The sequence below is a fragment of the Ammospiza nelsoni genome, chromosome 11, assembly GCF_027579445.1.
Source record: "Ammospiza nelsoni isolate bAmmNel1 chromosome 11, bAmmNel1.pri, whole genome shotgun sequence".
Taxonomy (NCBI): domain Eukaryota; kingdom Metazoa; phylum Chordata; class Aves; order Passeriformes; family Passerellidae; genus Ammospiza; species Ammospiza nelsoni.
In genome coordinates, this window is record NC_080643.1 from 7,278,734 (window position 1) to 7,306,522 (window position 27,789).

General features: G+C 41.9%; 1 protein-coding gene across 15 annotated transcripts in view; it reads left to right on the forward strand.

Moving 5' to 3' along the window:
* The window catches only part of CADPS (calcium dependent secretion activator), a 203,412-nt gene that overhangs the window by 134,176 nt on the left and 41,447 nt on the right, over nt 1-27,789 (forward strand). For 3 of the 15 annotated variants that reach the window (XM_059480072.1, XM_059480074.1, XM_059480087.1), the window contains exons 16-22: nt 360-483; nt 2,872-2,940; nt 3,799-3,816; nt 12,915-13,030; nt 18,489-18,645; nt 19,614-19,755; nt 26,361-26,507. In XM_059480072.1, the coding sequence (XP_059336055.1) occupies nt 360-483; nt 2,872-2,940; nt 3,799-3,816; nt 12,915-13,030; nt 18,489-18,645; nt 19,614-19,755; nt 26,361-26,507 (773 nt within the window). The remainder of the gene's footprint in view (nt 1-359; nt 484-2,871; nt 2,941-3,798; nt 3,817-12,914; nt 13,031-18,488; nt 18,646-19,613; nt 19,756-26,360; nt 26,508-27,789) is intronic. The other 12 variants (XM_059480081.1, XM_059480083.1, XM_059480082.1 and 9 more) reach the window with 8 other exon arrangements.

Consider the following 27,789-nt stretch of genomic DNA (forward strand, 5'->3'; position numbering starts at 1 on the left):
CCATCCCCACTCCAACATCCTTCCCACCTCTGCTAACCTACAGTGTGGCCAAGTCCAGACCCAAACCCAAGTCAGTCAGTAGAGCCTGAAAAGGGCAAAACATTGCTTGGTACTGGGCAAGTTGTGACAGATTTTAATGTCATACCCTAAAAAATCATCACAGACTTCAGGATGTAAATACAGAAGGGGAATAATACAGTCCCACATCTTAGGCTGGCCAAGGTGACCTTGCAGTGAGTCCTGTGATTGTACACATGCCCTGAGAGCCACACAGCACTAGCATAGGAATGGCTGTTTGTGCTGGGCTTGGAGAAAAGCAGTTCTGTGTGCCACAACAAATCAGATTTTCTTGTGTCAAGGTTCTGATGAAAGACATAGTTACTCCGGTCCCTCAAGAGGAGGTAAAAACAGTCATCCGTAAATGCTTGGAGCAAGCAGCTCTAGTCAATTATACTCGACTATCAGAGTATGCCAAAATTGAAGGTAAGGCTCTTTCTTTCTGAAATTAAAATTTTTCTTATGTTTCTAGGTGGCAACTTAGTGGCTGGGAGCTCTTTAAAAAAAGCTCATTTGCTATTTACTCTCTTGTCGGTAAAGCTGTTGTGATTCAGAATCATTTTTGTGGTGTTGGCTTCGGAAGCAGTTAAGAATGGAAGCTATGCAAATCATTTCTTTTTCTGGAAAGGAGAGAGGAAACAGTTAAAAAGAGCTGTAGCTTTTTTTCCTTTGATCGTTAGTGCGTTTGGCCAGTGGTGTAGTATTCAGACTCACGTCGTGGTTTTAAAAAACAAATTGAAAAATACTTGGGATGTCATCTTTACAGCTGAAGGTATACTGCAGCTAATTGCTTGTGACACTTCAGGAGACAAATGAAAAATAAAAAGCTGAAAAACTGTTTAATCTATGTTTAATCATTTGTAGCCAATTTAAAATGTCTTTTTTTCTGGGTGTGTTTCATTGTCTTTGCAGTTTGCATTGCAGTCATTGATCAGTGATCCCATACTTGCATCGGATTTCTTTCTTGTCACTCTGAATCTGGCAAAACTGATATTTTTGACCTTTTAAGTTATGGGAGAATAATAACCAGTGACCAGAGACACATGTAGCTATCAAAAAGACATTTTAAAGTTTGCTGGAGGATATGTGTTACTGAAAGTCTATGATTCAGTCGTTCTTTATATGTTATCAGTTTATGTTGGTACTTTGTTGGCTGCTCTTCCCGACTTCAAACTCCCACCCAACTTTTTCCAAGTTCCCAATTACTTAAACCTGTGTGTTCCAGATGAATGGTATGTTCTGACTCTGGGTTTCTGTCATGTGTGGTGTGAAGCTTTCCCACAGCCAAGATTATTGTTGTATGCCTATAGGACAATATTGAGAGGAGGAAAAAAACCCCAAACTAAAACTCCCTCTGATTTGTTCTTCATTCTTGTTTACATGAAAAATTGGGTTGTTATTATATGGCAAATTGTCCAGGTTCTGTACATGACATGTCCTCTCTTTTTCCATTTTTTTTCTGTCTAATGATGCAAATTGTGTACCAGTGGTAATGAATTCATTGTTATGCATCCAGTGAGAAACACTTAAGAATTGGGCACTAAAAGGATGTTTATCAACTCTTGACTTGGTAATGAGTGACAAAAATAGAGAAGGAACGAAGGTTTCATAAGCACTGTATTATCAGGCAATTTATCGAAGTACTCAACTTCAGAGGATACTTTAATTGGTCTATTCTGTAAAATGCAATGTTTAAATATATTTGACAAGGATGGAGAAGGATTGAGAATCAAAAACAGCTTTTCTGTTGATGGATGCTTCTACCCAGGGCTGGCTCCCTTAGGTTCTCTGTATAAATATCACTAACTCGTTGGTAAGATTTGCTCTCTTCTTTCAGATAAATCTATGCAAAAACAAACTTTATGATCTGTAAGTAAAAATGCATTCATTTCCAAAGTAGAACAGTTAGTGTGTATTTTTCCTTTTGTGCCTCAATTCTTCTTGGTTGTGTTAATTATCTGCCCTCTCTTTTTGCACTGTGACTTTTAGGTCTGGGAATACTTTGAAGCAACAAACCTATTTTTTTTCCAGCTGCCTTTTCAGGGAAATAGTTCATTCCACACTATCTGCTCTCTTCTGCTTTTCTCCTCCTTTATCTGTGATTGGCCACAGCCACTTTTTGATGCTATTTCTACAAAAGTGGTTGTAACACCAATTTCCAAGCATGCTGGGATTGTTAATTTGAACAACCCAACATCCGCCAGCTGCATGCATCAGGTTTTCTCTCATGAGCATAGTCCACTGCATATTCAAATACTTCCTTAGAAGAGCAAATGACAAGTTTACCTTGGTGAGACACATTCCTGTTCACTGGACATGGCTTTGAAATCTTGCTTTTGAGTGACATTTGAATAGCCACGTGTAAGGCACTTTTGTCAGAAATGCAGAACCAAATCAGTGGCAGCAGTGCTTAAGGCTATGCTTATGAAGAAATACCTGTGAAAGCCTTAGATACTGAAGGCTGAAATCCTTAGTATCTTGGAGCCTTAAACCAATGAAAATCTATTTCCCTCTATTCATGATGTTTTGATCATTATATTCTTGCAAACAGTTCAGAGCAAACCTCTAGAGTCATGGTCACAGCCTCTCTTGTGACTCATGGGCATGCTGAATGGTTAATCCAGTAGATCTCAAATTTTAACCCTTCTTTTTATTTTTCTTTCTTTTTTTTTTTTCTTCTTTTTATTCTGTGTGTATCCCAAAATACTCTGTGGCTTTCCTTTTAACCTGATATGAAGTTTTCCTCTGACCTATAGCCTGTAACCTCTTTACCTCTGACCTAAGCCTCTTGCATGCCCAAATCCTCTTTTATAGGGAAAAAGAGAGAAATGTATGAGCATCCTGTCTTCTGCTTGGCCTCTCAAGTGATGGATTTAACCATTCGTGAGTACCTACCACCCTCCTCTCCATGCTGTCCTCACTTTCTCTGTTCTCATTACCTCAAGAAAGTCCAGATCCAAACCAACTCACTCTCCTTGCTTCAAGTCTTTTAGCATTGGCTTGTCTGTTGCTTCTGTCTGTGAAACCCAGTGTGAGAAGTCCAGTCACTTTCTATCAGCCTAAACCAGGTTAGACAATTAACCCATCTGTTTGTAACAAACTCAGACTGTCTGTAAGTTTTTTCAGTTCTTCTTTATGTCCGTGACCTGAATGCATTTTTACTTTGCTTCTGTGTAACCCCAGTTTGTAAAGTGCTTGTCACTGGTACACAATCAAAAGGTAGCAGCTACATTGTGGAGAAGTGAGCTAGAGGTCAGATAAAGGACACTTGGAAAAAGCCATCCCTTTGCCTGCGTACAAAATCTTTACCCAATCCTGTGTATAAGATGGTGTAAGGCTGTCCTTTCTCTGTACATCAGATCTGAATGTCTCCTGTCTGTTAGCTCTCAGCGAAAGGATGCACTCTACTTGCTCTCCTCCTCGATTTTTTTACTCACTCCTTTGCACCGAGCTCTGGAGGGGACACCCCGACCCTGCTGTCACTCGGAGACCCCCTCTGTGTCCTCAGAGCTCTCCCTCTCTGGTTTTCTATTTGTGCAGCGTTTTCTCTCCATGAAAGGAGCTTCCTTTGGTAACCCCACGCTCGGGGGGGCGGGGGGCGAGACGGGGCGACTTTTCTTTTTTCAAATGTCATATATCACGCATAACTGGGGGGCTGTGCGGTCCACTTGCTCATTAATCCTGCATATCTGTTCTTGTTTCTCTCTTTTCTCTCCTTGTTGCTTTCTCTCTTTCATATAGAGAATCAAAAGGACGCAGGTGAACAATTGTATATGCATTATAAATTGTTAGGACTGTTGAGTTATATTTATTTTGTTTTCTATTTTCATAGCTCCTTAAGATATGTACTCCTTCAGGCTGAAAATGGAGATGCATTGATACTTAAGGAGTTAATTTGTGCTGTCTATATAATCTCCTTTTCCTCCTTTCATAGAATAGAGTGTAGATTAAAAATACCCTGTAGAGATGTAGTGCCTTCTTAGGAGACAGTTGTAGAGGAGAATCTAGTCTTTGTAAAGAGAAGGTTTCTTGTTTTTCAAAAGAACTGCAGCTCATTTTGGGTGAAAAAATGTTGGTGATTTGGCCATTAATTTTCCACACCTAACAAGCACATTTATAAGTAAACTAACGTTCATTTTTGGTTTTCATACCTTCTGCTTTCTGCCCTGATGGGAGGACTGGGTTTTTCTTTATTTCTTTATTTCTATTTATTTGTTAATGTGTAACAAACAATCTGGTGGGACAGAAGTCGTGTTTGTCTCTCGTTTATAACCTGTGGTGACATGTAACAAGGCAAAGGCTCAGCTCAAGTGCACATCTCTGCAAAAGGGATGGTGGAGCTCTGCAGCCCCTCTTCTCGTTTCTGTTGTATCCCAGAGTCCTAGTTCCAAAGTCCTTGAAACTTGAACTGTTCATTTCTTTTTGTGAGTAGATTGTTCTGTTTTGTGGGAAAAAAATAATGGATCTGGTTGATTTCAGCTCTATTTGCACAGGGAAATTGCTTTAGAAGAGCAGTACACAAGGCTGGGCCAGGTTCAGGTTTCCCCAGACCTCCTCAGCTCAAATTTGGCCCATAATCTATTGCCTGATAGTAAAATGAATTGTAAATAACAAGCAATATTTAGAAAATGCAGACTGATTTTTTCTTACATTTATGAAAGGTGGAAATAAACAAAAGTAAATAGAACACTCCCAATTATTACCATTAACTGTAAAAATTAGAGTGAGCACAGGCTGTTGGGCATTAAGCACAATAACTGCATGGAGCATCGTGCTTGCTGCAACAACCTGTCACATGCCTGCAGTTTAGAAGTTCAGAATGACATTCCCATGGCCCAGCTTGTTTAAAAATAACCTGTTTCTTCCCAATGCTTGGAGCAAATAGAAGGGCACAGGGAGTTGTGACTCCACTGCTTTGTGCCCACAAATCTCCCTTGGTTTTAAATAAAAAATTTTCAGGCAAGGTCAGCAGGACTCACTTGAAACTGGTTCCTCAGCTGAAGTGGAGTGAAAAGTGACTGGAGTTTGGCCTGACTTTTTTATTTTGCCAGAAGCAAGAATAAAAATAATACCCTGAAAACAGCTTCTTAAACACACAAGTGTTACCCTTTAGTTCTCCTTTCTCCTGAGATATGTGTAGTCTCTTGTCTTGCATTAAAATATTGAAATAGAACATTAAACAGGGAATTGTGCTAAAAGAATTTAAAATAAATTAATTATTAATCAGACAAAGCTACAAACACTCAGATTGATAATTGTAACCTTTTAATAAGTGTTTGTTTATGTAGGTCAGAAATACATAATTTTAGAAAATAATAACTTCCCCATCCCTTATGCACATGAACACAAGTGCCACTTTGCACTGCTGGAGTTGGGTACAGGCAGCTTCAGAGGTGGTGCCAGCCAAGGCAGAGTTGTCAGTTTGACAATTGATTGTGTTTGGTGTAAGACTGAGAGCAGGGAGAATTCAGTTTTCAGGCTGAGTAATTCTCATATTGCAATTTAGGTTTGGTCTCTGTAAGGAGAGGTTTCTCGTGGTAGTGCTGAGTTGGTGCACAGAGATGAGCAGTGAAGGAGACAGATCTCACCTCGGTGCTTAGTGCCAGGGTGTGGGTGGCAGAGCAGTGGAACATCTCATGGAAAATAGCTGCAGAGCAGAGGGACCTACTGAAGTCCTATTGCTCTGTCCCCAAGGCAAATTGAGCTATCCAAAAATACCAGGTTTCCGCTTGTCCAGCAGCAGCTCCATCCCCTGTGCTGGGAAGGAGTGTCCCAAGGGCACCACACCTCACCGTGCTGCAGGGCTGGCACACACTGTCCTGGCACACACACTGTGTGGCACACTCTGTCCTCCCGGGGTGGGCTCCTGGGCAGGCTCAGCCTCACTTGAAAGCACATCCAGTGGTGATGCCAGGCGTCTGTGAAGCTGGAACCCACTGAGTTCAGGGGTCAGTGCTGCCCACAGGGCACTGAGGGGCAGCTGCAGTGCCTGTACAGAGGCAGACATCCCCCAGGTGCCTGAGTCAGGCTGGGTGCCCCCAGAGGAGAGAGACTGAGCAGGGCAGCTTGGGCTGCACCAGCCCGAGCTGGCAGCAGCCATGGAGCATCTTGGTGGTGCACTGGCCCCAGCAGGCGTGGCAGGCGTCCTGCACCGAGGCAGCAGGTGCAGGAGAGCTTGGTCTCAGACTAGAGCAGCACAGCAGGTTGTTAAGGAGCAGTGGCATTTTCCAAGGCAGTCATACTGGCCCTTGTCACAGCCCCATGCTCACTTTACGTCACTCGCCTTCCCTATTTCTGGATGTCAGCCTGGGAAGCTCTGTGCACGTATCTGGAGCTCAGCTGAGGAGCTGGGCTGCCTGTCAATTGACCAGGTCCTGTGTGATCTGTCAGCCCAGCCCCTGCTAGCCAATCGCTCCAGAATTTGTGATCAATCACAAAGCTTAAAAAGAAAATAAAATTACATCGTTTGAGTAAATAAAAATGTCAAATATATGAAAATATCAATCTTTGTGTGCAGGAGTGGAGGCTGAAGTCATTAATAAACCCTATACTTTCACTCAGGCACGACTATAACCTGTATCCATGTGTGCTGAAATGCTGCTTTATTTGTTTCATTCCTTGAAGTGGCACTGGGCTGTGTTTGACAAAGAATCGTTACGCGGCTTTCAAGATTTCCTCTTGACTTTTCAAAGGCAGTGTCTAAAGCAGTACAAAGTTATTGCAAGAGCTTCAGAAATTCAGAGATCTGCATTCTGATATTTTCTTTCTATGGGTCTCCCACAAACTGTGGGAGCGACTTGCTGCCTGGGGCATGAGACACAATTCAGATAGGCACAAATTCTTCCCTAGGCTCAATAATCATTACAAAATTAGGAGAGCAGTTCTCTCTTCAGTATGTTGAGGTTTTGAGGTGAATTGGCATCTCTTACTGAATTAACAAAAAATTTATATGATTTTTTCTTTCCTTTAAAATCAAACATCTTATTTTGAGAGAAAAAATACCATTACTGAAATCCCTTTCAGACACATGCAAATTAATTTCATGAGTATAATAAAAGGCTTCCCTGCCTTGTCCTTGGGTTAAGTCCATTGTGCTTTATAGTTTTCTTGAAAACAGCAGCTTTTTGTATCATTTTGATTATTGGCTTACAAATGAATGCACACATAATACTTGGATGCTAAAGCCTCTGGCAAGGGTCATATATTTTTAATAATTATGAGGAAATCATTGAATCAGTGACTATGCTTCTAAAAAATATGAAAAATCAATAATATTCTTCTCCTGCTGCAAGTGTAATTCTTATTGTTGCCGATGATTTAGTAGCAGAAATCACAGTGCTGAGGTAGAAATACATAGTTGGAAAATTTTCCAGTCTGTAAAGAGCCACACACAATGAATTGTGTGCAATATCTATACCCAATGAAGCACAGATTTATCAATATACCTGTTATTGCAGGCTGAAAATCATTGCAAGCACAAACCCCGAATTTTTCAAGTAATTGAGCTTCTGCAAGTATTTATGTGCCGGTATAATGCAGAAGCATAAAAACCTTTAGAAGAGTTTGTCCAGGAAAGCACTTTGTCAGGCAGTAAGAATTTGCTCCTGATTTCAGTGAGGAAGGTGTTTAAATCTTACTCCTCTGACACACATGAGCAGCAAGTACTAGAGCATTTCTGATACTAAACTGGCTGTAGTGAGGGATCAGAGAGGAAAAGGATGGGAAAAAAGAAAAGCCAAAGTGAAACAAAACCTGCCACACGCTGCAGCTGATCAGGAGCAAGTGCATTAAAATCCATCCAGCCTCACACATCTCCCTTGCTCTGAGTGGGAGCTGAGCCACCCCTGAAAGGGATCTCACATGTCACCTCTGAGACCTGGACCTAGAGAGGTGTGTGAGCTCTAGTGCTTCATAGTGCATGGCTCTCACAACCCCATTTCTATTTAAATTTACAGAGGAAATTATTCTTTTTCCTTAGCCAGACCCTAATCTTTTAAATTTTCATGCGGTAAAGAGACAAAGAAAAGCATGAGTTGGGGCACATGGGTGTTCAGTGCCCACAGGAACAGAGAGAACTCTTCCCCTCCTTCACCTCCAGGTGGTTCTGCAGCCGTCATGCAAGAGCCTTGAATTTGGGTCTGAAAAACTAAAATGTGTGAAAAGAGCTGAATATTTGTGCAGATTGGGCCAGATCAGAATTATATCAAGAGTTTGTTGCTTAGCCTGCTCCAGTGCCTTGTGGGAGCTTGTTTCCAAGAGTGGGGGGATGCCAGGAGCAGGGTAAGGTGCTGGAGGGGTCTCTCACAGGCCCCCCAGAGAAGTGAGAGCCACCCTGGGGCACTGTGCTGACAACTGCACAGCGGGAGCCTCCTCCAAGCTGTTCTGTACGCGCTGCACCAGCAACTCGTGAAGATGCTGCTGCATCTCTTGCCTTTTCCTCCTCCTCTTTCTCTATTAATGACTTTTCCCTAGGACAGAAAACACTTGTGCTAATCAGGCCCGTTCAACACTCTGGAGTCTGGATGTCTGTGAAGCCTAGGAGCTATTTTTGGATGGGTAGCTGTTAGGGATGCAGGGGCTGGACTCCACATTTAAGGATGCTTGAGGGCTGCAGTGCTGACGTGTGCAATGGGGTGAAACTCAGATTCCTTTCACCTTGGCTTTGGCACTCTTAGGAAGAGCTCTCTCTCTTTGACACCCCCAACTTTGCCACCCAACAGACTCCCCTGGTTCCCACCCTGTGGTTGTTAGACATGGGTGGGAGAAGATGTGCAATTCCCTCTCCCCACCATCCCTTCCCATCCAGGGACCTTGGCACAAGCTGCTCTCCATAGCAGTGGGCAGTAAAATACTCTTCCTACATTTTCATGTCAAGCTCAGGGGCAGTCAGTGAGTAGCCAAATTGAATTCTTGCTTATGTTTTAAAGCAGAGTGAAAGTCATTAGGCCAATGCCCAAAAACGCAGTTATTTTTGTCACTTGAGGGGCTGAGAGGTTTGTTTCTGGGGATAAAGTCACCCTTGGTAAATGTTGATCAAAGATCAGGATTACTCCAGAGATGGAAGAATAGATTTGCTTTTCCTGTTGTAAGAAAACAAGGAAAAGAAAGAAAGAAAGAAAGACAGTAGCTTGAATCTGAGAGTCTGAATTAATCATTACACGGCCTAAAAGACTAAAAATGTGTGTGTGTGAGTGTGTGTGTGCATTGTGTGTGGTTTTATGTATGTATGTATGTATGTATGTATGTATGTATGTATGTGTATCTATCCCTGTGTATGGAGAGGGGCACCAATCTAACTCACACTCCTTAATGGTTTACTCGAATATTCTTTATTATACTTCGCTAAGTGTTGTAGTTCTGTGAGAAATAAAAGCAATCAGAAATCTCCTTTACACAAGCCAACTGATTTTTTTTCCCCCACTGGAAAATGCAAGCAAAATGGCAAGGACTTTTGGCAATAGAATGTCCAGATAAATATGCCAGATTCCTTGCAAATGGCATGATTAAAAATAGTCACAATGCTGCTAAAAACTGTTATTAAAAGGAATAGAAACTATTGTGTTAATATATTCACAGCATATAATTTATTCTCTGGGTGTATGTAAAAGGAAAGGCTATTTTCTTTGAATTTTTCCTATGCTGATATTGTAAACTATATGACAGATGGGTCAAGTCCTGATTGCAGTATTCTAACATTTGGAATAGCAAGTAACATATTTGATAGAGCTGGCAAGTTTTTATATATGATTCAACCCAGAATATAAAAGCCACTAGAATTCCAAGTTGAAAATAATTAAATGAGCTGGAAACGATCAGGAACCACACATTTTTAAGTGACAGATTTTTTTACATGTTTAAATTGCACAAGAATATTTTATAGCTCCCTTTAACCAACAGTGACGTTTAATTCTAAAATGTGTAATTGATATTTGCAAAGCAATTAATTCCTATGGCTCATTATTCTATTGCTAAACGTGCCTAAGCATTGGGGAGCTGACTTCAAGTTGTGTTTTTTAGTTCACCTTTTCTGAATTCCAGAGTTTTAACTGAATTAACCCATCTCAGTCTCCTGGTGTGACTGCACTAAGTGTGGTTTCATACTTGCATTGAATTTTTAGCTTTCTGATTGCACGGTGCTGTAGGACTTTCGAATCTGCTGATTTCTAGAATACATGTTGTCAAATGGTGTCATTACCGTGTAATACCCCAAATACCGATAAGCAAAAACCCAGCAGCTTATTCCATTCCTATTTGGTCATTTCTGCTTATGTTCCTTTTGAAACTCCCATCTTTTTTGTCACTGTTTATGAAGTCATTTGTCTCTTTACTTTTGGCGTCTCTCTCTCCGTCACGCACCACCAGCCCGTCCGCCCAAGCCGAAGCCGCCGGCTGGGCCACCACCATCATCTCCTCAAACGCAGACTAACATGATAGATCATATGCTCAAAGGCATGGCCAAACAGCCGCCAAGTACCGTAATAGTCTTCCTTTCTTTTATTCAGTGGTTTCCTAGTCTAGCAGCCGCTCGTGTAGCCGTAGAAAGCTAGTCCTCATATGCAGCTTGGTACATACAAAGCACCTAGCGCGACGTGGTAGGCTTTAGAGATCTAGAGGTAGCATTTATTTCAAAATGTCCACATTTTTTTGTCTAGCAATGTCTGACATATGCAACATTTTCAAATATCAACGTCAGCACAAAATAACATTGTTGTTGCATAACATTTTGCATGGAAACTATAAATATGTATGAGCTTTACATGATGTTGGATGAAATGTTTGATAAGTATATCGTATACGTTTCATGTAACTGTCAGTGCTCCAGCTATCTTAGCAGAATATTCTGATGTATAGTAACTTAACCAGGGAAATATTTAAAATAAGAAGGAAAAAAATTAAGATTGACATCTGCTGGCTGCCAAAGTTATATAAGCATCAATATTTTCTTTAAAGACAGCATCTTTGAGCAGTTGTTCTTATTAACACTTTTGTCTTTTAGTTATATTTGAGAGCAGATCAATGTTGCAAATGAGAATGGGCCTGATGCTGCACTGATCAATGGAAAAGCTTCCCCTTGGCTTTGGAGGTGCAGAAACAACCAGATCCTACTGAGGGACCTGTCTTTGGGCTCCTTTTGCAAAAGGAAGTGGTTTCTAGTTCTTGTAGCCATTGAGGTGCTGGATAGTGTAGGACCAAGACTGAGAAGTTAACCAGGAGCTTTCCAATTTCAGTATTTGCTCAGTAAATTATATTAAAGGGAACCTTGATTTTATTGTTTGTTTGTTTCCAATGATACAACAAACAGCAGCAAAACTGGAGAAGAAACACCCAAGGCCCTTATCTGTGCCATAAATCAGTAAAACTATAGGGTTCATTTGCATGGTACTTTACCATCCCTCAGCCAAGCTGAGCCCCTACAGGGCCAGACTCCAGCTTGCTGAGCTCCTCCAAAAACCAGCCACATTTGGGACTGTCCTGAAACATATGGCTTTCCTTTTCATGGGAACGGTGTAACCTGTAGACAGGCATTCAGGGAAAACTAGGGACTGGCAAGGCTTTGGCGGGGAGAATGAAGTCCTGTAAGCTCCCTGAGCCTTCAGCAAGGCAGGGGTTTCTCCCTGGGTTATCCAGTCCAGCAGAACAGGCTACCTTGTGCAACCTCAAGCTTCTGCCCCACCAGTAAACAAGACCAAACACTAGGAAAAAAACAGGGTGTGTGGAAGGCTGGAGTGAGATGCCCTGTGAATACTTGGCCTGTTGGCATATGGATCCCAAGGGGCAGATCTCCCACTCCACTCCTGCTCCGAGCAACCATCACAGGGAGAGTTTGCCCACCCCAGGGCAGTGAGCTGCCCTTTGATACCATGGAGAGGCCAAAACGCCTATGGATGCAGAGATATGGAGTGGCTGTGCAGTGAAATGCCTCTCTTTGCCCTTGCTGCTCAGGAGAGCTAGGACTGGGAGCTGGGTGTGAGCTAGAGAGACGTGTCTGTGGTCTGCTCTGTGGAATCTGTCCTGCAGGGAAATTGTGGCTATTTTCTTCTCCTCTACGTTATTTCTAATGAAATGCTTTAAATGTTCCGTATTGTTAGCACCTCATATTTTTAATATGTTATTAATAATATTAATTACCTGGAAGAGTATAATTTCATTATTTTTTAGAGTTTTCAGAAAACACTGCAAAAGGACTCAAAATAGGTAAACACCAAGCTCCAGGATTTAAACTCTTTGGTTTGTTTTCGCGAGGTTTTTGTTTTAAAGTTGTGTCTCTTTTCCCATATAAATCTTACCCATGACTGTGGGATTTACCACTTTTCACTCCCTCCAGCATGCATAACTCCTGACCCTTGTGGAGTTAAATCCTGGAGCAAATCAGACCTGCAAGTTTTGCTTTTAGAAGCAAGTGACATTTAAATTGCTCGAGTCTGACAATTTATTACAAGTGCAGACAGATTTGTTTGAATTGATCTTCTTAAAAGAATTTTTAAATGATATAGATATGATTCCTATAATAGCATCATCTAGATTGAAGGATACATATTGTTCATACATTAGTGGCCAGATGCTGTCTTTAGGGAATGTGATGTTCTTATTTGAGCTAATAAAGTGCCCCCATAAAGCAAACCAACTCAGACAGTATTGTGAAATTTGGAGCTGGAGCACTGTATTTTCATAGTATAATAACGAATGTGGCTTTCTGGTTTGCTCAGTACTAATTATATAAGCATTTAACATATGCATGAAAAGATCTTTTAAGCTGCAGAATATTATGGGTTTTTTTTTTTTAACCTCTAAAATAACTCACTGTTCGTCTAGCTTTTCACCCTGCCTTCCTTTTAACTTGAGTTCTTGTACTACAGAGAATGTAGGCCGGTTAGTCACACCAGCTAAAAAGTTAGAAGACACAATACGTCTGGCAGAGTTGGTAATTGAAGTCCTACAGCAAAACGAAGAGCACCACGCAGAGGTGAGCAGCGTCCCCGGCGAGGTCGTGTCCCCACAGGTCTCCCACAGGATCCGGTGGGAGCTTTGTATATTTGTGTGATGTCTGCCCAGCTGGTGCTGGTTATCTTTTTTAAAAGCTGGAAGTACACTGGAGTACGATGGAGGCAAGGTGCACTTCAGGAGGAATGTGTTTTCAGAGGGGAGGGAGGGCTAAAGGATGAATTTACTGAGTTGTGCTCTCCTTGATGTCAGTCTGCAGCCTTTCTGACAGGGCCAGTCTGGCCAAAATATTCACCACCAATTACCTCCAAGAGCAAGCCCATCCACTTTCCAGAAAGGTTGTATTTCCAAATCCTGAGCTGTGCTGTGTGCCTCCAGCCAGCATGAGCAGGGTCCCTGCCGCAGCTGCTGCTCCTGCTGTCCGGGGGGAGCAAGGAAAACTGCAACAAAACAGAACCATTCTCCTGTCTGCCCCTTTCTGAGAATTCAGGTTGTTTCCAGGGGTCCCCCTGGGCCTCTCCAGTACATGATTAACTCACCTGGTTTCCTGTTGGCCTCTTCTGCCTTGGTTTATTGGTAATACCTCAATGACTAGTCACAGAGGTTAGGATGAACTGTGCTCTGTTACTCATTGTCTGGGTTATCTAAAGCCTAATACAACCACTCCTAACTCTTTGAAGAACCTTAACAGAAAGATTTGTGTATTAAAACCACTGAAACCATGTCATAGTCAGATATACACCAGAAAATCGTGAGGCTTGATCCTGGAAACACTTGGTCCTACAGGCAGCTGGCATGGCTGGCTGTAGTCCTGCTCTCAGCACGTCAGGACATATCTCCCTGAGCAGGTGATGTTGCATACCCATGTAAGTATTTGCAGGATTGAGCCTTGAGTTCTCTGTAAATCTGGTGCTCTTGAATGCATATTGGAAAGTTAATAATTTTAAAATTTGGAGTGAACAGTTATTGTTTATGACTGTAGGTATTGTTGCACTCTTTCACTATTTTCTCTTTTCCTTCCCATTGATATATATATAGATATAGATATACTCACAGTATTTTTCATTAAGAGCATTTGATAAATAATTTCACAATCACCTAAAAATCATTCCAGTGTGTATTAAATATGCAGTATAATTTTACTTATTGATAATACACAGCAATCCACAAAACCCAACTAACGCCTGATTACATATTTAAATTTCCTCCCTGTTTTTCTACTGTTCATTCAATCTTGGATGATCCTGGCAGGGGAAAGAGGTATGTGACTAAACCGAATGAAACGAGTCACTCCTGTCATATTCCGTGCATGCCCTCTCAGTGCCATGTTTCCTACTGGGATTTTACCCTGGTTGCCCTCGCTTCCGTAACTTTGACCGAGGAATGTAACAGCAACTTTGGGTCGGCTGCTTGCAGAGCTGGTGGCCTGACACAGGAGGGTAAATGTGGCATAGCAGTCCAGTCCATGCATGCAGCAATGGGTATATTTTACGAGCGCTGCAGTTACATCCCAACACAACCCTACCTGCCTGGACTCGCTCCTCAGCCTGTTGTTACCTGTTGTTTGCATTCACCCCACCTCTAGTACACTGTGGTGGAGATGGACTAAGTACTACACGAGTGCCTAGAATGGTAGTGGTCTTCCTCTGGTTTTGTCTGTATGTGCCTTGTACTGGATATACAGTATTTATATGTAGAGAGAGAATATATGGGGTGAAGAGTGAAATAAACCTCCTTTTTACTAAAGCAAGGGGTGCTTGAGAGCACTGTGCTTGTGCAAAAACTGTTTTATTCCACTCCTCACCAGCACAGGCTGGATGTACAACCAGCTGGGAAGGAGCTGTTTTTTAAAACACAGCTTATTTTGAAAAGAGGAAGCAGTTGCAGGACCAGTCACACTCAGCCAGCCATGCTGCCAAGATCCTCACATGATGAGGAAGGCTCAGAACTGTTCTCCAGCATCTTTTGTGTCACAAGGTTTTGATTAGGGACAGAAGGTTAATGCCAAGACAGATAGGAGGCATCCCCATCCCTTGTTCTGAATGGGGACTTGGAAGGATGAAATCCATCTCTCTCCAGAAGCCCAGCACACTGTCAGTGCATTTTGAATCCCTGTCCTGAGGGTGGCTGTGGCATTTCAGCAGTGCACAGGCAACTGGCCAGCTCTCTGCACACTTTGAATTGCACCCAGGGAAGGGAGAGAAGAGGCTGGGTGGTTTATCACTGATTTTTATTATGTGTTGTAGCTACATTATACTGTCACTGTGCAATGAGCGTTGCTGAGGTATTACACTTTATTTTTCCCCGTGTATAATTCCAGGTGACTTTTTTTTATATGTTGTCACTCACCTGGAGAAGGCTTGACCTGTGAGGTGTGACTCTTTGGTCTACTTCGGTTATTCAGTAGAAAATTGCACTGCTTACTGAAGAAATGCCTTACTTTACTGAAAAGCAATAGTTTTTGCAATTAACATATGCCCCTTTTTTCCCCATGTGGACATCCAGGCAGACTCCCTAATGAAAATGTAGAAAATAATACTCAGAGCATGTTCAAAAACCATTACAAGAGGAGTATCGTGTCTAGTCAGTCAGGTTTGTCTTACCCATGAGAAGGAAGCAACGCAGCACAGGCAGAAATAGCAGAATCTGTGTGCCTATGTCTGTAATCTGGGAGCAGGAGGTCTCTGGCATTCTATCATCTCTCCCATCAGATGTCTCCTTGCTCCCTTTCCCTTCCTCTGGATGACTGATGACAAATGCCAGGGGCAATGTCATTCACCTGTTTTTAAATTTGTGTTTTCTCTCTCTATGTATACATATGTGTATATGTATATATGTATCTTAACTCCTTGAGGTCATACATATATACATGTGTATCCATGTGTAAAATATACAATAATAGGTGTGTTTGGCTAGAAAGCACACTTTTCCCCCCTTTACATTATTATTTAAGCAAAGCAGGTAAGTAGATGGTAAATAAATGAAATTTTACCATCTTGAAAAAGGTTTTCTAAGTATGGTGTTACCAATCCTACTTACAGAAATTAGGGAGGAGGTTGAGGATCCTGACAGAAGTTTGAGAATTACAGAGTTAAAATTTGACTTTTCAAGCAAAAGGAAAACTGTTACTGATTTGGGCATAATTTTTTTTCCACCAATGATCATATGCTTTTCTTTTTTTAAAATAGCTCTTTTTTTCCTTTTTCACGAAAGCAGGTTCTTATTGCAGGACTTTGAAGTGTTTATATTGGGATTTGCTACAGAAAATGTTCTTTGGCCTCTCCTCTTTTCCCTTCCCCCCAAATGCCGGTTGCCATCGTAGGGGTCACTCCATGCCCACAGACCCAGGGCAGTGTTGGGTGGGTGCCAGCATGGCAGGCTCTGGGCAGGCAGAGCCAGAGAAACCACATCAGAGCAAGGACAGCTCCCACAGCCGCCCTGAAAACCACAGCCTGGCCTTGCTGAGATAAGAGGACCCTGCACAGCCCCACTGCTCAGCAGAGCTCCTTTCCCACCCACCTCTGTGAAGAGGTTGGAACAGGCATCAGGAGCACACCTGACTCTTGACGGTTTTGGTTCTTCCGTGGTCTCTCAGAGGTTTGATGCCTCCCAGCATGGCACTCACTGCCATCCAGCCCTGTACCTGGCTGGAAACCAGCACCAAATGTGGAGAAGTGCTGAAGGGCTCTGCCCCACACCTCAGCCCCACACAGGCTCCCTCACCTTGGTTTGACTTTCCCCGAGTAAGAGCTCTACAGACACCCAGGGCCACTGTCACCACTACCACTGTACCCTGAGCATCCCCAAGCAGGAGATGCTGCAGCAGAGCTGGCCAGCTTCCTCCATGGGCCTGAAGCTGAGGACAGCCTGCAGACAAAGGACTCTGCTGTAGCCACCTTGTCCCCATGCCATGACCACTGGGACGCTCACCTCCTGGTGTTGCTGCTTCAGGCATGGGCAGACACTGAAGCTGTGCCTTCATCTTCACCCCCATTACAGGGCAGCCCAATCCTAAGATTAGTTTGGGGGTCATGTGGTTATTTTTGTTATTTGTTTTGCATCTTGGATGTGCTCTGGGATGAAAATGCCGAGTGCAGTGCCCAATCTATCCATGCCTTCACATCCATTTTGTATCAACTCATGGAATAATAGCAGGGCAGTGTCAGTCTGCTTTATATTTTAAAGGATTGAAGGAGTGGAAATAGTTCCAAAGACCCCCTGCCACTATCACTGGCAGCTGAGAAGCTGAGCCAAAACAGGAAAAACTATGGCAGTAACCTGTTTTGGAGGTGCTGTTCCCTCTCCATGACCAGGTGAACCAGTAGCTGGAATTGTGCTGTGCACATCAGTGCATCAGAACTGAACCCTGAGTGAAAGCCCATTCTGCTTATTCATGTCTGCAAAAACATGCAAAAAATGCCCCTCCCTGACTGGCAATTCCTCTTCAAACTGATTCCTCCATTCCCAATGCCCTCCGTTTCACCTCCACTCTTGTGCCTAAGCTAGAGGTTTCTTTTTCTTGCCAAGTGCCGCAAAGCTGTTCCTGAGTTCCTTTAAGTCACTGAGTAATTTCCTATCACTTCCAAATGACAGCACATGGTCCTGTGGACAGCTCTTCTCATATTGCATGTTCCCAGCCAGAAGTGACTACTGAACACGCATGCATGCATTTGCAGCATTCACATCTGAGCCATGTATGATGTGAATGCCACCTCAGAGAGCCCGCACAGCGAATTTTAAGGACCCATGTGCATGAGAATGAGTTACCTCACTGATATTTTTTGGTTTTCAACTTTAGACATATGTTTTTCCTGCCTCTGTGAAAATATAGGCTTGCCATAGATTTTTTTTTTTTTACCTTGGCATGTTGATAGTAGAGCTTTGTAATGGGTTCCTAATCAGCAGCATCATGAAGGTGGTAGTGTTAGATAATGATGTAAAATGAACAGTGCTGTAATAACTTTTACTGGTAATGTTTGAAATATCTTGAAAACAGGGTGTGAATGATTTAGGGCAGAGTTTAATGTCTCAGGCTTCTAGTTTTTCAAGTACCGAATCCAAGTAGAATTTAAGCTGTTGAAAAACATGTCAGAAAACCCACAAGCACAGTGAAGAAACTCCCAAATTTCTGTACTTTAGAAATAAGAATTAGTTGATTTTTTTTCCTGATAATTTGCATCATTAATGAAGTCATTTATTGTAAATTGAACAGATGAAACCTTCTCTGCTATGTTACAGCTGCATGCCTTTACAGTGGAGCTCTGAAGAGACCCTCTACAAGAAAGCTTTGTGTTAGAACAGCAGTGCCTAATTCTGTGATTAGCACTGCCCATGCAGGCTAGCACTCAAAGCACTGTTCTCTTTACAATAAAGATAGTTTCCATGAGATGCTTTTTTTTTTTTTTTTTAAATATGTGGTCTAACATCTTTCTCTGCGCTTTATTAGAACTAATACACATCTTTATTATCTTTTTCTGCCAACTCTGAAGGCCTTTGCTTGGTGGTCAGACCTGATGGTAGAGCACGCGGAGACGTTCCTGTCGCTGTTTGCGGTGGATATGGACGCAGCGCTAGAGGTGCAGCCCCCAGACACCTGGGACAGCTTCCCGCTCTTTCAGCTCATTAACGATTCCCTCCGTAGTGACTGTATGTATTCTGCATTCTGATCATTCCCTTTCCAGTGGGCTGCTCAGGTTACTGATCATGCTTTCAGCCTCTCCTTGCTGCACTGAGAACTGAGATGGGTGGAGATTTACAGATTTACAAACTCCTTTAGCACCAGCTTTTATTGCATTGCCACTAGAACAAAGCACAGCCCTTAAATCACTGCAGTCAAAGGTGGGAAGTTGAATTTTATTTTGCTTCATCTTCTCAAGTCTCTTGGTAATGGCTGCCTGATAAGCAGGGAATTAGGTACTCTATATCTGTCATTAAATGTGTGTATTGTTTTAAACGTGTGTACTGCATTTATTTAGCATGCAGTAAGCCAGTCCTTGCTTTAAGATTTTATTGAAGGAAGGAAAATACTAAAGTAAACGGAAGAAGTAGTTCAGAAGAATAGTGCTTTGTGAAATAAGACAATTCTCCAAAGCACTTGGGCCCATGCTTTCAAAACCCGTGTTTTGAATTTGGTGCTTTCCTGGATAGTCCAACGCTCCCTGGGGAGCTGGTGGCAATATTGGCATTGCCTTAGCTAGGTCCTAGACCAGGACCTCAGCTAGCTTTCTAAGACTATGTGAAAAAAGCCAGGGACTCATCCTTAGAAAGCAAGCTCCAGCATCATGGTACTGAGCAACCAAAGAAGAAATTATTTTCCCACCTGCTAAAGCCATAATGTTTGCCATGCTGTGTTTCTTACACTGGTTTTATTCACAGGAAGTGATAATGTATTTGTAAGTTTTACATTAATGGAAAAGAAGGTTCATTGTCTGTTTATTTGTTTGGAGTAAGAAGTCATTCCTGCTGTCTGTGTCATGAACTCTGGCTCCTGTTATGTTCTTGAAGTTTTCCTGTTCACTGACAAATTCATTGTTTGATGAAGTGCCACGCTGTGGTTTGTTACAGAGGTTGCAGTAACAGTAGTGTCTTACTATACTTTTATTTATCTATTCTAGATAATTTGTGCAATGGAAAATTCCACAAACATCTCCAAGACCTGTTTGCTCCACTTGTTGTTAGATATGTCGATCTGATGGAGTCCTCAATTGCACAGTCAATTCACAGGGGCTTTGAGCGGGAGTCATGGGAGCCAGTAAAGTAAGGAAACCTCCTTTGATACAATCGGAATTTGGGTGCAAATGGATGGAGATTCATATAGAGGTGAATTAGCAAACGTTAGACTGGACATGCAGAAAATGCTTTAAAAGTTCTAGTTTAATGCTATAAATAGGAGGCCTGATCTCTTCAGGATTTTCAGGTTAATGAGGGAAATGGTATTGGCTTTTTGAAATGCATCGCTGCCTCAGTTTGAACCGTGTGCCTTTGAACAGGGAAGCATGAAAATGGGAAAACCTTAACTGCCATGGCTTTTTGGAACCCATTCTAAAAGGCCTTTTCCAATGCTGCTTTTGAACTCACGTAGCTCCTTTTCAGAACAAAAAAATCTCGCTTCACTGTGTTCAGTTCCAGCCCTATAACCCCTGTGAGTCATTGCTGTATTTATTCTCAACACTCATTTTTTCCACCCACCCTGTGGGGGGAATACTGCAGTGTGTGCCTCTGGCATCAGCCCCATGGCTGGTGGCTGCACGTGTCCCCATGTCCAGGGCAGCTCTGCCAGTCCCAGCTCCTCTGCCTGTAGGAATAGACATGCAGAAACCAAAGTGAAACATGGGCAAGATGACTCAAGCATAATGATTTCTTACATTTGGAAAGCTAGGAGTTTACCAGCAAGAAACTGGGAGCCTGAGAAAAACCCAAATTGAACTCAAGAGCTGGTGAATGATAAAAATGTGACATGTGCTTTGGATTACTGTTGTTATTTCACAGGTTTTGAAGCATTGCTGAACCCTGTCATGCTTGCTCTATAAAGCCAAGTCAGATCCTACAAAGGGAAATAGCTAACTTTTCCTTCTAATAAAGATACTAAAAGAGAAAGATGGACCCTTTGCAAGTGACATGAGTCTGGCAGTGCCTCAGACCAGGAACTGGGACCAGGTGACCTCTGGAGAGACTCTTTTCCTTGCTTTTTTTGTCATTCTCTAAGGAAAGTGAAATGGCACCGCGCTCTCAGAGGTTGCTGTATAAAAGAACGTGTGGTCTTTCAGGGCTTTTCACACCAAATATGTTCCGTTTACAAGGAAAAGAGATTTTGTTCAGCAGCCAGCCTCCCATATGCAACCTGGAGTCTGAGTACCCAGGTTTTTTCCTTTCTTTCTTGTGCATCCTCAGCATCCGTAAGGATTCTGCCTGCCAAATCTCGGGCTTTTTCTTGACACCTGATCATCCCCTCTGTTTTGAGTGGGGTTAAGTGGCTGGCATTCAGGAGCCTCTCTCACTTTCCATTTGCTGTCTTTGGTCTGCAGGCTAACAGGATTAAAGATCCTAAAAAATCTTGTTTCAAATAAGCAGATGTGACCCAGAAAACATACAAGAAATAGATCTTTCGAGTAGGAGAATGCCATTTTTACAGCCACTCCTTCAAGCAGAATTGCACTTCGAAGTTAGCATTAACTTCAGTTTCAGAGCTCTGCTTTAGTAAAAAATATGTATTTCCTTGTCTGTTATGAAACAGAGGCAGTTAACTCTGTGTACCTGTCCACCTGGGTCAAGCACTCAGTAAACAAATCATTCCGCTTTTTTTTTTCTTTTATCAGAAACTGTCATCTTTTTTGCTTTTTAATGACTTCAAGGAGTTAACTATAGATGTCCATAAGTACTTGGATGTGCTACTTGCCTGTCAAAATGCTTTGTCCCTGGGTATGCCAGCATCTATCATTTCCAAGTTATGTCTGATAGTTATAAAAGATCTTTTCTTAGTTCTCTTGTGATGGTTATTCCCTTCTGGAGTTCTAGTTACAGTGTGCTTTGAGCATTGCATCTCCCAGCAAAAGCCCAGGATGGACTCTTTCTCTTATAGGCTTGGGTATATAAAAGATTTCTTCCAGCAGGAAAGTGGGTGCTATCCACGAGAAGCTTCTGTCCATCTGGTGAAAAGATGCACCATGGATTTTTTTTCACGTGTTGATATTTTGTTCTTATGTCTCGCACACAAAAGTGTGAGTTGCAAAGCTGGCTCAACGTGATGTGGCCCGGTGAAGGGAGGCACCAGTGAGTGCCAGAGGGTGGCACATACAGTGCAAAGGAAAAAAGGAGTGTCATTCCTAGGATCTTATGACATTTTTCATGTGCTGTTCAGAACTAAATGTTAAGGCATCTTCATCTTTGCCTCCTGGGCAGACCACCTGCTCCTCTTTGTCTGATCGACAGGGAACTTGCAGAAAAATTCAGGTTAGAGACTTACTCTGTTTGACTTGCCCTCCTGTATCTACTCTCTTCTCACCCCACATATCCATACTGTAGCACAGTTGAATTTGTGGCCTTGGATTCTCAAATAGTTCGGAGCAGCCAATTCCCAACCAAATTGTGACCTTGTATTGACACCTCTGCAGCAGAGCGTTTTTGGAAATCAGGAACACTACAGAATGTTCTTCCACAGCTTTCCTCTACTTTGGAGATAGACCTTCAAGTTGGCCAGCAAAGACCGATCATCAAAGCTGGCCGTTCCACCAGGCTTCTTGTTGTCCTGGATCTCTGCAGTGCATTATGAGAAGGAAATCTCATTATCTTCTCTTAACCAAGAAATTATTCCACAACACAGAATCTTTTGAAAGGGTTTCTCTGTACTTGTGTTTGCAGTCAGGGCTGAAATATGTAGCCCTCCATAACCTGACCAGATGGCAGTTTGCAAGCATGTATTTCTTCTATTTTCATTGCTGAATACTCTGCACCTTATGCTCTGAGGAGTTAGGTATAGAAATCACAGTGAGAGAGAGATACTGTTAAGTATTGAAAAAAATGGTGGGGGGAAAGCATGGACGTTGTGTGCTCATGAGGGCTCTGTAATCTGCCTCTGCAGAGCTGCTGAATTTGCAGGGGGTCCGTGCCCTATAGCTAGAGCAGCTGGTGCGCTTGTGTGAATCCACGCAGAGAAATGTGGAACACTTGTCCTTCGCACAGTCATCCAAGTATGCAGGATGCAGAGTAGGTCTGTTCTCTGGTGAGTTGAGAGGTCTTGGAAAAGTAGGGTTTGCAATGGGTTTTTTTTCATGCTAGCTTCTCGAAGAGTGCTGATTTATCTCACAGCCAGCTGACACGTATGTGTGTGTGTCTCTGTGTGTGTGTCTGTGTTGAAAGATCTTTTTGAGCAAATGCTGAAGCTCATGCAATGACAACCAATTTCAATGGCTTGACTAGGACATTACTCATTGACCCAGGGCTCTCTCTACCGCTCTGTAGTCCTGGCTTTAGCATCTATTAATTGCTCACTAACCCTTTGCAGACTATTTATAAATGTATCATTAATATAAATGTCAGAACTTGAACAATATGATTATACTAATCATTTTATAAGGTTGTACAACTACAGAATGATAGTGAAAAGTGTTTCCCCTTAAAAGAAGCACCGCTGTAGTGAAAGTGAGTATTTTTGTTACTATTCTGGGTGTCAGTCAGGAAGAGCACAGATTTGACTGCCTACTTCACTATCAAGCTCTTTGCTTCACATCAAGGCTTTTGTGAAAAGATTTGCTCTTGAGCATTTGCTCAGCCTCGACGGTGAGGTTTCAAGTGTTTATAGTGATGGAAGAAACAGGCATTTGCGTCCTCCATCACTAAATCATTTCAGGCATCCTGTAGGAACTGAGCATTTAGGCGTGGCCAAGGGTCTCATTCAGCTCTATTCCGAACCCAGGAGACAGCTCAGTAAAAATACTGTGATTTTTCTGCCCTCCTTTCACTGCTAGGGCAGCTCTACAGGAGCAGCTGCGGTGCAACTGGACGTGTTGCATCCAGTGCTGCAGTACAGGGTGAGCTTTGGGAGGGTGTGCAGGGGTGCACTGCCAGTCTGCTTGCACTGAGAGCTTCCCAGCAGACAGTCCAGGTGAGCACATTTCCACAGCTCACACACACAAACAGGGCAGAAACAGAAGACACCAGGAAAACAAGCAGTGCAGCTCCAGAGCTTGTGTCTCTCATCAAACGTATCAGGAGCCAGTCCTGAAGCTGAGTCGTCTTAAATCAGACAGCCCTCATCTTGTTGATGCAAATGCCCACATTCCCTGCCTGATGGCTGAGGTTATATTTAGCCATCTATATTAAATAGGCATGGCTGGCTTCTAGAAACCGTTTCTCATCTTGGACCTGTATTTTTATGGTCTGAACAATTGCAGGCTTCATGGAACATTTGTTGGTAATATTAATAATTTTTTAGAGGTCTCACTGCAACTGTTAGTCAGATAATTAGATCAGTTGAACCTGAAAAACTGTGCATGTCAATTCAGGAGAATATTTTTTTTACATTAGTTACTGTATGTTAACATAATATACTCCATTATTTTGCTGTTTTGTTTTGTTTTAAAAGTACTAACTTATTCTTGCAACATATTCTTGCATCAGCAAAATAATGTGTTGTATAAAAGAAATATGTTTCCGTGTGAATATAGTATACTGTTTACTCTAGAAGTCATATTTTATTAATACAGTGTTTTTATTAATATAACACTGTCACTTCTTGAATTTTAATATTAAAACCAAAGGTCCTCTGATTTATGTATTTACCATCTGGCTAAGTTATTTAAGTTGCTTTTCCTTATACATTTATATGTTGTCCACCTCTTGCTATTTCTTTATTTATTCCATATCAGTATCTAACCACATGCACTGCCATTTCTGAAGATTTAACACTCTCTCAATCACTATGTAGTCTATGTCTCATTCAATAGTCATATCATCTTAGCAGCAGATACAGTATGAATGAAAACAATGGACAGCTTTGTGACAGTAGTGAATTCTCCTCTTTGCCTGAAAAAGAGAACACACAGATAGCAGGAAGTTAAATCTGCTAAGAATCATAGAAATAATTAGAAATCAGAGCATAGTGATGAGGCTTTTTTCACTGGAAAAAACTTTGATTTGTGATTTTCCTCCCCAACAAGGGATTTTATTCACAAAGAATGAAGTCTGTTCCCTAACATTCACCAGCAATGACAAGCTGAGCTCTTGCAGAGATGTGGTTCACATCATCTGATGCGTTAGGAAACATTTATTCAGGCAGCTCAATTCCACTGCTTTGGGGGTTGATATATAAAACTTGCAGTAAGAAATGAAGTGCTAAATATGTCTCAGAGAAGTTACTAGGATTTTAATATGCCTTGAAAGACATAGTGTATAATTTGATAGTTTCACAGGAAGCCAGATAATGATGTCTGTAAAGTAACTCATTTAATCCAGGGAAATGGGAGAGACCTCCAAAGGTGCCATATCCTGGTGCAGTCTCAGAGCAGGCAAGTTTGGATGCTGAAGCAGTGCCTGTGTGCATCAATAGGAAAGCTTTCAGCAGCTTCAGCAGTGCAGGGTGAAGCTGAAATCCTGAATTTCTAATTCCATTTTCACTGAGTCCAAGTAGCAATCTGGTGAAAACGCATCTGGTTTTGTTCCTCACATGGGACTGTAAAACCACCTGTGGGTTGGGTACCAGGGGATCAGACAGTGTTCCTGGGAGAGGGCGGAAATGAGGCATTTTTCTCTCTTCAGAGTCAGGTAATATGTGAGTTGGGTAATTGAGCTCTGTGTTTTGCTGATTCCCAGATCTCCTGATGTTTTCATTTTGCATGTAGAATATAACTGTGATGAGATATTAATTTAAACAGAATTAGACCAGTTACAATATCTAGAGATTTAGTACAATGAAACATGTCAGGGTGCATTCCAAACTTTGGGCATGCAGTGCTGTTACATGCACCTTGTTCCAGGAGAGAATGTTGCATTAAATCAACACAGCTGTCCACTTTTTAAAGATCTCTATTTGCATAACAGTTGCACATCTGAAAATACTGATTGAAGTCATGATGCCCAAGTACACATGCTTCATATTAACTTTTGAGTATCTTAATCACCTCATGGCCCCCTTTCAGCCATGAAACAGTCACATACTAGTCCTGAATTCATTTACAAAGTGCAGTTTATGCACAGCGTTCAAATAGTGGGGCTGGGCAATCCTTTGTTTTGCACCCAGGAATGCAAGGGAGGATCAGGGCACGGTCTTCACAGAGGAAGAACCTTGTAGTTCACTGTCTCATCACTCCAGATTAGCCCATCTTTATTTGTGGAGGGTCTAAGACAGAGAGGTTTTGCAGCAAGATTTCAACTCCATTGAGCTTGGTGGCAAGAAAAACTCTTATGGCTGGAATTTCAGACTCTCCCTTTATTATTTCAAATTCCAGTCCCTTAGCAGATCTCATAGTTTAGCACTTCCATTGAGCCTGTGTGTGTAAGAACTGAGACTCTTCCTTAAAAGAGAGATTTTTTGAAAGAAAAGCTGCTCTCTGCACTTTGAAATGGTATCAGGACTTGAAGGTGCAGTTATTTTCACAGGTGTTTAAATTCTCTGTCAATTTTTCCCTTTGCGATTCTTCTTTTCATTCTGGTTTGCTTGTTTTTTTAAGGAATTTGAATTTTATAGCAGACATAACTCAGTACATAAACTTTCATACTCATGCTTCTTTCTGAAATGTTTTGCTTTAGTTTTTTAACTGTCCTCATGCTGTGAACTTTGCAGATTTGTTTCTGAGTGTCATGTGCTTCTGCTACATCGGCATTGTCACTGTTATGGTATTTTTTCTTTCTGTCTGTTTCTTCCACAGGAGTTTAACAAGTAATCTGCCCAATGTGAATCTACCAAATGTGAATCTCCCTAAAGTACCAAATCTACCAGTTAACATCCCACTAGGCATCCCACAAATGCCTAGCTTTTCTGCACCGTCATGGATGGCTGCTATTTATGATTCTGAGTGTGTATTCAGTTCAAATTAGATCTCATTTAAATTTAAAGTAATCTTGGCATGGATATGTATTGTTTGTTTCTGTGCATTACATAAAACTTTAAAGAGTGATACAGTTAATTAAATGTTTTCTGAATGAGACACTAGTGAATTTCTGGCATGTGTATTTTGAGGGTTTTTTTGTATAAACCTTGAAAATTTGTCTCAACTCCCACTGAGAGTTTGAGCAAGTATCTTGCTTTACAAAATAGCTGTCAACAATGGGGTATGGTCTGAATAACATACAAACCACAGAACTCACAATGTGACATTATGTGTCTCAGCAAAGAGTTTTGTCCAAAAGAGAAGATTAATCAATTTCAATGCCAGTCAACCAATTTCTGTGGACCAGATGTAGATCTAAAAATGAATTTTATTTCATGCGAGCTCTGCAATTCCCAGATAATTTTTGTCTTGACTTTGGTGAAGCAGTTTAAGAAAGAGGAGCACCCTGTAACAGTTTTCATTCACATTGGGGGATGATCTAGAGAGCAATTAAAGCTCCATAGCCTTCATTACTGCCCAAATAATGCCATGACCGACTAAAGAAAGAGATTTTCAATGTGATTTTTAGATTGTGGCTTGGAAAATAGTGTCAAAGAAGTTACTCTGTAGGAGCCTTGAGCTCTGTGCTTCCTGCCTGAGTGTCCCAAGGTGCATGTGTGAAGCTCAGGGGGAACATGCCACAAATCCTCAGCACAGATTAGGCAAGTTCTCTTATAGGAGGTTTCTCACTGAGGAGTGTGGAGGGTGGTACCCAGTGAGCTCAACCCAAATCTCATCATCTCAAGATGTCCTATCATGGGAACTGCTATTTGTCCATTCTCCTTCTAAAGTCCTAGAGAGTTATTTAGGGTTGGCATAGACAACAGACAGCACTGTGGTGCTTTTCCTCTGTCCTCTCACTCAATAGATAAAACTGAAGAACTCACCCCAGAATCTCCTGTTCCCTTGTACTGAAACACCCTCAATTACATCTACACCTGGAGTCCACCAGAATGCCTCTGCCATTAGTCTGGCACAGGCAGGATTGCAGAGCACTGGTAATGAATGAAAGCAAAGAAAACACTGATGTGAGATCTTTTTAAATAGATTTAAAACCTTTTAAAATATCAGCATGGTTGTTTATGTTTCAAAGCCATACAACTCATATTCATGCTAAGATAGTTATTTTAAAGGCTAGCTTAGGCAGTTGTCTGTAAAGAGTACTTGAAAGTTTTAATCTTGCTCTGTGCATGCTTTGTGGTATTGC